This window comes from Lycium ferocissimum, chromosome 4 (genome assembly GCF_029784015.1).
Source record: "Lycium ferocissimum isolate CSIRO_LF1 chromosome 4, AGI_CSIRO_Lferr_CH_V1, whole genome shotgun sequence".
Classification (NCBI taxonomy): Eukaryota; Viridiplantae; Streptophyta; class Magnoliopsida; order Solanales; family Solanaceae; genus Lycium; species Lycium ferocissimum.
This window is the reverse complement of record NC_081345.1, coordinates 73,269,155-73,278,791: the sequence shown is the minus strand read 5'-3', so window position 1 is coordinate 73,278,791 and position 9,637 is coordinate 73,269,155. Positions and strand designations below refer to the sequence as shown.

General features: G+C 34.7%; 1 protein-coding gene across 3 annotated transcripts; it reads left to right on the top strand.

The window, feature by feature from the left end:
• The first annotated feature begins 666 nt into the window (after positions 1-666).
• On the top strand, positions 667-9,372 carry LOC132053644 (phragmoplastin DRP1E-like). Of its 3 annotated transcripts, XM_059445744.1 has the most exons (15): positions 671-1,040; positions 1,638-1,701; positions 2,044-2,151; positions 2,477-2,578; positions 2,814-2,864; positions 2,948-3,009; positions 4,086-4,176; positions 4,290-4,354; positions 5,171-5,365; positions 5,450-5,569; positions 5,687-5,757; positions 6,983-7,208; positions 7,310-7,360; positions 7,591-7,986; positions 9,085-9,372. In XM_059445744.1, the coding sequence occupies exons 1-15, from the start codon at positions 900-902 to the stop codon at positions 9,211-9,213; spliced, it is 1,872 nt and encodes a 623-aa protein (XP_059301727.1). In that variant the 5' UTR covers positions 671-899; the 3' UTR covers positions 9,214-9,372. The 3 variants fall into 3 exon arrangements, with proteins under 3 accessions (XP_059301729.1, XP_059301727.1, XP_059301728.1); XM_059445746.1 differs by lacking the exon at positions 9,085-9,372 and having other exon boundaries at positions 667-1,040; positions 7,527-7,761; XM_059445745.1 differs by lacking the exon at positions 2,477-2,578.
• The last annotated feature ends 265 nt before the right edge of the window (positions 9,373-9,637 follow it).

Genomic DNA, 9,637 nt, shown 5'->3' with positions numbered 1-9,637 from the left:
TTTGCAACTGAAGCATTTATTAGGTATTACAATATCCTTTAACCTTAAACTTCTAATATCTTGCTTCTTTTTAGTGAGCTCATATGTGCTTATAAAGATTTGTTCTAAAATTATAGACAAATATAGTTTTAAAATCTTTTACTTTATTAATGTACTTTAATTATTATTTACTAATTGTAGGATCATTAGGTTAATTTGTGTATTTTTTTTAAACTAAGGTTATAATATTATAGTATAGATTTGAAGTTATTAGAATTTTCTTTGTTGTGTTAGATAATTGTAGAAGATGAAAGCATGAGTTTTGTTAATACAGGTAAAATGAATTACATTTTTAAAATCTTAAATGAGTTCACGATAAGCGTAAAATGAATTTGAAGAAGGGCGGAGCTAGAGTGTCAGCGACGATTTCAATCAAATCTGGTAGCTTTCATTACAAACTTTGTATTTGTCTATAGATTATTAATTTACTATCAAATAACTTATAAAATTAAATTCAGAACCTATAAACTTTAAATCATGGCTCTGCAGTTGAATTGAAGTATTTCATTAACAATTAACAATGAAAGTTAAAAAAAAAGGTTAAAATGTTAAGAGTTTAGCACGGGCCTCGTAGAACTAGTTTTTAACGATAAATGAGGATGACAAACATTTCAACTGGCGCGACATATCATCGAACCTTCCGCTTCTTTGATTGAATCAACGTACAAATATGCCCCTCCAACTTCAAGACTTTTCTCTCTTTTATTTAAACAAAACTCTGTTTCACTTTATGTTCTTTCAAGTCCATATAGCCTGCCATCCTTCAGTAACTTAATTCACAAGTTTGTTTTTTGTTCTTCTCTTGAATTTTAGAGCTTAGCTTATAGGGTTTTAGAAGAAAAAGAAGAAGAAATATTAACATGACGACGATGGAGAGTTTAATTGGTTTGGTGAATAGAATTCAGATGGCATGTACTGCTCTTGGTGATTATGGCGGTGCTAATAACTCTTTCTCTTCTCTTTGGGATGAACTTCCCTCTGTTGCTGTCGTTGGTGGTCAGGTGCCTCACTTTTCAACTTTAATCCCATATTTTACTACCTCTGTCTCTGTTTATTTACGTAGTATTGTTCCGAGTTTGAGACTTTAAAGTTTTTAATTTTGACAATAAATTAGGATATGACAGTTTTCAAATTTTTGAAATAAAATTTACAGTTTTAAAGACTGCGTAGCAGGAAAATAGTATAAGTTATAATAGTTACAATTCAAATACTATAAGTTATAATAATTACAATTCAAAATATTCAAAAGACATGAAAAATATTATGATCAAATAAATTTTCTCAATACTCTCCACATGGACGGATTACTTGGGTCATTTACACTTTTATCCCTATTTTGTGCCGGTCTTTAATTTTGCCGCTAGGTAAATAATTTTTTTCTGGGCATAAGTTTATATTTTTATATCATAAATTAAAAGACCAGCTCATTTGAAGGGAAACCCGTGCAATTTCTTCTAATATTTTATTGAATTCACCGTTACTAATTTACGTAATATATAAGTTGTTGGTATTTTAGATTTCGCGGTCATTCAAGGAGTGGAAATATTGGAGTAAAACATCATTTCTCACCTTGTATTGTTTTTGTGTGTTGAATTCAGAGTTCAGGAAAGTCATCTGTGTTGGAAAGTATAGTTGGCAGAGATTTTCTTCCACGAGGATCAGGTAAGACGCCTTTGATCACGATAGTTGGTGTGTTCGCTACGAAGGAAAATGTTTTCCAGGAAAATAAGTAGGCTTTCAACTTATTTTTTAGCAAAAAATATTATCCTAAAAGCATTTATATATAATATAGATAAATACTATGGGATGTTGGAGTGGGCCGAAGATGAGGTGTGTTGGAAGGTGGGGAGGACACAACCAATATGGAATGCCACTTGTTTTCCTTACACCCTTAATTAGGTTTTTATTTAAATAAACCACTTGGAATAAATGTCAAATATATGTGTTCCTGCTTGAATCACATTGGCGAATGAGTGGTATACTCATATGTTAGTAGTTTTGCAGGGATTGTTACAAGGAGACCCTTAGTATTGCAGCTTCACAAGACGGATGAAGGGCAGCAAGAATATGCAGAATTCGGTCACCTCCCAAGAAGACGGTTTACAGATTTTTGTATGTGAAATGATCTTCATCATTTCATCTTCTAGAGGCCTTATTTTAATTACTACCGCTCCAAAAAGTAAAAAGAAAGAATTTGTAGTTTATTTTTATTCAACTTCAAAGTGGTGAATAGTGAAGAACACTAGAATATACCAAACCTGATGATGCTGGGATATGTTAAATATCGATTATGTGATTATGGCTTGGGAGCATTAAATGTTAGTCTGCAGTTACTTCTTTCTTTCACTGTGCTTTCTCTCTTATTTTGTGTTTGAATGCGTACAAACAATTCACTTATTCAAAAGATGTGCTTTTCATAGCTTATTTTCTTTTACAGCACTTGTACGGAAGGAGATTCAGGATGAAACTGACAGAATAACAGGGAAAACAAAGCAGATTTCTCCTGTTCCTATCCACTTGAGCATATACTCCCCAAATGGTATACTCTATGTTATTGTTTCATTTCAAATCTTTTAAGGAACAAATTGGTACTTCCAAAAGTAACTTTATGTTTATATGAATTATTGGAGATGCTTAGTTGGAATTGCTGTTCCAATATTTCCTCAAATTATGTTCTTGTATCATGTTACTTTTGGCGGTCTTGACTCCCTGATATAGCAAACAACTTCCTTTCTCACGCTGACATTTTCATGGTTGATGTTATGCACTGGCAGTGGTCAATTTAACACTGATCGATTTACCTGGCTTGACCAAAGTTGCTGTTGGTATGTATTGTACTTTTTCTCCTAAATAAATGAATTTTTATATTGATCTGAGTGTCTCTAATAGTACAAATTTGTTAATGCAGAGGAGCAGCCTGAGAATGTTGTCAAAGACATTGAAGACATGGTTCGATCTTTTGTTGAGAAGGTAATGACACACTTATTTCTCTTTCTTGTGTATTCTTTTATTGTTGAGAGATTTTTTTCCCCATCTAATGAGGAGCATACTGGATGAAGAGAACTTACCCGATCATTGTTGACAAACATGACCCGCAGGCAATTTAGAGATTTTACGTTCTTTTATTTTGAAGTAACTTTTAGTTAGTTGAAGTTGGCCTAAGGTGGAGGTTCTTAAAACTTTCGGGTTAGGAAGGGAAAAAAGAATTACATTTGAATTATTAAAGGTTTTCTCTCCAAATCATTAGTGAAAGCTAGAAGGATGTCAAAAGATGGAGTGAGGATTGGAACTCAATCTTGCGAGATTCATTGTTGTTGTTCCTGTATTTATAATATTGAACTCCAGTATCCCCTTTTTTGTTAGAAAAATATAGAAATAGCTGTTCTGAACAAGTGAAGACGGTATAAACGAGGCTAAACAAAGGAGAGTGGGATATCACTACCACCTCAAATGGAGTTAACATTAACAATAAATTGATTGATTTTGTTGGATACGGGCGTAACTTTGTTCCAGTGACGCTAATCAAATAAGAGTAGAATACCACCAGCAGCTCAAATGGAGTTAAGCTAACAGTGGACTGATCCATTATTTTGGATACTTGCATAACTTTGTGCCACAGAGCTTTCTTGGGGAGCATACATCAACAATCCCTTACATTCAGATAAAAAGAATTCTTTGCCAATTGATCAAAGTCTTTTCTTTCTAGGATCTATTGTCAATAGGAATATGTCAAAATATATGGTGCCAAAAAATAATTGCATTAGTATTTCTATCAGTTGACAAATATGAGCTGGTAAGCCTTCAATGCTGGATTGCTGCATTTGTTTTTCAATAACTACTAGTTGTGTATTTAGCAAATTATATGATCTATACATTCATCATTGTAAGTAGTCCGAGGCTTTATTTTCACCTTTTTGGCTAGTTGCTCTTTCAAAGATCATGCACATTGGGCTTACCACTGGAACTATTGCAATGCTGCTATATCTGATGACTAAATTGGTGTCTGTTTAATCATCTGAACTCATAACGTTTTCTTTGATATGTAGCCCAACTGCATCATTCTAGCAATTTCTCCTGCCAACCAGGATATTGCCACGTCAGATGCTATAAAACTTTCAAGGGAAGTAGATCCCACAGGTATATACTCTTGGGATGTAACAAATTGGAGTTTGTAATATTTTGGGAGAACTTTTCAGTCTCTATCTTTGTGATAATTATCCTCTCAAGGAGTTAAATTGCTGCTCATGCAGGTGAACGGACATTTGGCGTGTTGACTAAGCTTGATTTGATGGATAAAGGGACTAATGCTTTAGATGTGAGTTATTTTATCCTCTCCGTTGATTATCGACAAAAGTTTACTACTTCATATGTCCTAATTTTTAGTATTGTTGAAGACATTATTAAGTAAATAAACTTGTGCCCTATCTAATATCTTAAGCTTTAGATAAGATGGTCAATTATTAACATGGTATCAGATTAGGCAAATGTCTTGAGTTCAAGTCCAACTGTCGACCATTTATCAAAAAGAAATTTCACGTGTTTGGCCCAAGAAAACATGAGGGAGCGTGTAGAAAAGATAATTCAAGTAGCTAAAAGTGTGTCCTATGTAACAATTTAAACTCTAAGATGAGATGGTCACTCAATTTAACAAAACAATTACTGTTTGAGAAGTGAAACAATTTTGAAACAATTTTCTCTTTCATTATGATCCTTTCTTACATTTTTAAAACGTTTTGTACTGTAAAAAATTGTGATATATACTACTTTTTGCGTAGTTTTTAAATTTGTAAATGCTGTGTCGACAAGCTCTAGGAACTGATGTTCAAATTCAAATAAGACTTTAGAAGTTTTGATCCTTGCACTCCAAAAGCCCCATCATTCTGTTAGGTACAGAGGAAATAAATTTGTCAAGGATGATCTCTTTTGATGGTTATCATCAATGAGTTTATCTTCATACAATTTGTGCATATATAATTGGATGAATTTAGAATAGCTATCCTAATTGAACTGTGAACGTACTATCGTTGTTTCCTCCCTGTCCCCACTGGTTCTTTCATTTCCTCTTTAATTTAATGAGGACCTCCTCATCACTTATGAAAGCATTTTAATTTGTTTTTATTTCTAATCTAAGGTGCTTGAAGGAAGGGCTTATCGCTTGCAACATCCTTGGGTTGGAATTGTGAATCGTTCACAAGCTGATATAAATAAAAATGTTGACATGATCTATGCAAGAAGTAAGGAGCGTGAATATTTTGCAAGCAGTCCTGACTACGGGCATCTGGCTAGCAAGATGGGTTCAGAATATCTTGCAAAACTTCTGTCAAAGGTCTACTTTTAGTGCTGTCTGTGGAAAAGAAAGAGTCCTAGATAAATTAAAATAGAGTTAACACTTGAGTTTCTTCTGTTTCAGCACTTGGAGTCTGTAATTAGAGCTAAAATACCAGGCATCACTTCGGTTATCAATAAAAGCATAGACGAACTTGAATCTGAGATGGACCATCTTGGGAGGCCTATTTCTGTTGATGCTGGGGTAAGCTTTATTTGTTACTGCTGTGATTAATTGTTGTTGTTCGTTGAGAGACTATATACTCAGTAACTTTGTTCGTTGAGAGACTATATACTCAGTAACTTCACTGCTCCATTTCAGGCACAATTGTATACTATCTTGGAACTTTGCCGTGCTTTTGACAAGATATTTAAGGAGCATCTTGATGGAGGGTATGTGCATTACTTTATCTTTTCCTTAATTTGATTTTTTTAACCAGGTAGCTTCGCTAAATATGATCAATCCAAGCTTGCACTTGCCTTGGGTACTATGGGGTAAAATTGTTCATTCATGTAATCATGGTCATATCCATGAAACTAGTAAGTCTGTCTAGCTTGGGTTAGTATTTCTTGGGAAATACTAATAAAAGGACATCTTCTCGATGTCAATGGTACCAGACGAAAATAATCTGTAACTGTAAAAACTTCATCCGTCTATGCCGTTTACTAATTCATTCAGAGTGTATTGTTTACCTTTAAATCAGTGATTATTAACTTTCAATGACCACTTGGATTTTAGATAACTTGTTTTAATGAAATGTTGTAGCTATGTTAAATTCCTGAAACACTGAAAAAGTTAAAATGCCATGAAAAAAGAATGAAAGAAATGGTGTGTTCTCTGTGAGTGGAGCAGTACATAACTTCAGTAAGATTTGTGGACAAGCCTTCTGTCCAGTTATGCTACAACCAAAACAATTGGTAAATTCTTTTAATTATATTCTTTTAATTCATTGTTTATGCTTCTTCCTCGATCCGTCTTACCTCTTATTCTGTTTTCCGAGATAGCTTGGGCCATTCGGACTACAATAATGTTCTTTTGACTTGGTTTTTGGTCTTGGAAAGCCTAGTTCTCTTTCAAATAAAAAGACTGATGAACATTTGGATTATTGGTCCGTTGGAGATGAATGTAAACCCAAGCAGTATACACATATAGTTTTTGTCTGAAGTTGTTGGCCCTGTCTAAAGGGTAAGAGAAAAAGAATGCCTTAGCTTTTGTAGAAAAGTGATAGTGCCGTACATTCTTTAATAAGTTCTAAATGTTGTGCTTCCTGATTCGAAGAGTAACTTAATATTTGAGCATCTCATTCACTTTACTCCTTCCTTGAAAGTGAGGGCACTTAGGTCCAAAAACAATAGATACTACTAGCCCTGATTTGGCACACAAAATTATCCTCTTATGTGGTGGGAACTTAATACATAGACGTACATGTTTTTGTTAAGCTCCAGAATGAGCCTTGTTAAGATATAATTGCTGTCAAAAAGTTAGATAGAAGTACTATCCACTAATTACAACAACTATGCCTCAATCACAAGCAAGTTGAGCCCGGCTATATAAGTTCTTTCTGGCAATGCCTGTTCATTGAAGTACTATTCATTTGAGATTATTTCTTTCTTTCAGCCGTCCGGGAGGTGATCGAATTTATGGAGTTTTTGACAATCAGCTTCCTGCTGCTTTAAGAAAACTCCCATTTGACCGGCATCTTTCAATACAAAACGTGAGAAAAATCGTTTCTGAGGCAGATGGATATCAGCCACACTTGATTGCACCTGAGCAAGGTTATAGACGGCTTATTGAGGGAGCACTAAATTATTTTATAGGGCCAGCTGAAGCCTCTGTAGATGCTGTAAGTACTTATTTTGAAGTATATTGAAGTAAACTAGCATACATGCTCGTCACTGAGACTCTTAAATCAATGAATAACTAAGTAAAGATCCATTTATTTAGGTTCACTTTGTCTTAAAGGAACTTGTGAGGAAATCAATCGGAGAATGTCAGGTAATGTTAACCCTGCACAGGGTTTAGCTCTATTCTTCCTCCTCCCCTCCCTAGCCTCCCACCTATGTTGCTCGGACTCTCTAAAAATGGTGCTGCACTGTTGTCGGATCCTCAGAAAATGCACTACTTCGGAGGATCTGATACGCATCTGTTGATATTTTTGAAGGATCCGAGCAACGTTAGCCTCCCGCTCCATTTCTCTTCCTTCTCTAAACGTGCTGATGGAGCAGGAGTTGAAGAGGTTTCCTAGTCTGCAATCTGCAATAGCTGCAGCGTCATATCAAGCCTTGGAGAAGTTTCGTGAAGAAGGTAGAAAGACAGTCTTAAGACTTGTAGACATGGAATCTTCCTACTTGACAGTAGATTTCTTTAGAAAACTTCCTCAGGAAGTGGAGAAAGGGGGAAATCCGGCAGCTACTAAAGGGGGGAATCCAGCAGCTACTCCTGCTGTGGACCGGTATGCAGAGGGTCACTTTAGGAGGATTGGGTCAAACGTATCATCTTATGTAAATATGGTGACCGATACGCTGAGAAACACTATCCCCAAAGCAGTGGTTTATTGCCAAGTTAAGGAGGCCAAACAATCTTTACTAAATCACTTCTACACTCAAATTGGGAAGAGAGAGGTATGTGCTTGGCGTCTGATTTAAATTTGTGTTTAAGCTTAGTTTTAACACATGATACTAGAAATTCTGTTTTAAGTTCTTTTGGATGCGAATCTTCTACATCTATTCAGCTTAATTTTGATCCATGAGACTCAGAAATTTGATTTTAAATTCTCTTTAGATAAAACTAAGGGTGATTTGGTTAGTCATTTAATCTCCTAGATAGACACACGAGTAACTAGCATTGTGATGTGATTATGTAATTTTTCCTCTGGAATTTAAATTATCGAAGCATGCTGTTCTAACTGGATACTGTCCCCCAGCTTTGTACCACGAACTAAAATATGAATGACTGAATGTGGGTCAAGACTATTGTATTAATTGCCAACTTGAAAGGCTTGATATTCTTGGTTCTTCTTCATTTTGGCAATAGAATACATCTGAGTTATAGGTGTTGAAAATAATATTAAAAAAAAAACTTTTGCAGAATTAGAAGCTCCGAGTATCATAGCTCTGGTTGTAAATTTTTCCTTGCAGAGATTGCGTATAACATCTGGTATATTGTGAATAGAATGGGTTTCTTAAGTTAAAGGCAGTGATAACATTAGAGTTCAGTCTGTTCAAGTAATAATGGTTGCAACATTTACCTTTCCTGAAGTCTTGTATCTGCAATTCATGAAATAAGTTTATCTTGGTTAAGGTTCTTTTATTTCCTTCATACCATCCCATGCGAATAGTTACTGTTCTGAGGGGAATCAGATAAACTTTCACGGTACACTAGAACTTTTTGTCCCCCGTTATTGGTAAATTCTGATTTTGATCCTCGTGATATAGGATGAAAGAAATATGTATTTTTAGTTCTTTTATGTAGGAAGTATGATATACCTGGACTGATTTCAGAACTATATTACCGTCAAACATGGAGTAACAGTACAAATTTAACATCTATGAATAATTAAGTAGTGCAACGATTAATAATTATGATAATTGTTTTTAATATTTACAATCAAAGGGATCAAAAGTGACGAATAATTGACCGAAAATGCTGTTAACCCAACTTTGGTTTTGATACTTCTAATGTCCCAAAGGTGGTACTAATAGATTTGGGGAAATTTTCAGGGCAAGGACCTGGCAGAATTGTTAGATGAAGACCCAGCTTTGATGGGGAAAAGGGAGCAATGTGCCAAGAGGCTTGAACTATACAAAAAGGCAAGAGATGAAATTGATTCTGTATCATGGGTTCGATGAGATTTGACAGACGAGACATTTCTTGTATGATAGCGCAACTCATGGTATGAGTGAATCCAGTAGTCATAATCTGATAGCATATATTTTTTGATTGTAATAGACTTTATCATCATAGTATTAGTATGATCAATGCTTAATGACATGTCTCTATTAAATGAACGATTAGCTACTAAATATTCTTTTTTTTGCGCGGATTGCCCTTCATTTGGGGTGGTCTTTAATTTTTGCCCTTCAAATTGGTGCCTTTTAAGTTTTTCGCTTATTATATCTAGAAGTTGTGTGGCTCAAACTCAAAAAAAAAAAAAATTGCAAGACACATGTTTGGCAGATTTGTCCAAATTCTGCCTATGTGAATTTTTTTAAAATATTTAACTGAGTTGGGGTTCGAATTCGAAATCATGGAATTTTTATCGAAGGGAAAAAG

Coding starts and splice junctions, on each gene's coding strand:
- LOC132053644 (XM_059445744.1), top strand. CDS start 900: ATGACGACGATGGAGAGTTTAATTGGTTTGGTGAATAGAATTCAGATG. Junction 3,010..4,085: donor TTCGATCTTTTGTTGAGAAG/GTAATGACACAC, acceptor TTTGATATGTAG/CCCAACTGCATCATTCTAGC. Junction 4,355..5,170: donor AAGGGACTAATGCTTTAGAT/GTGAGTTATTTT, acceptor TTCTAATCTAAG/GTGCTTGAAGGAAGGGCTTA.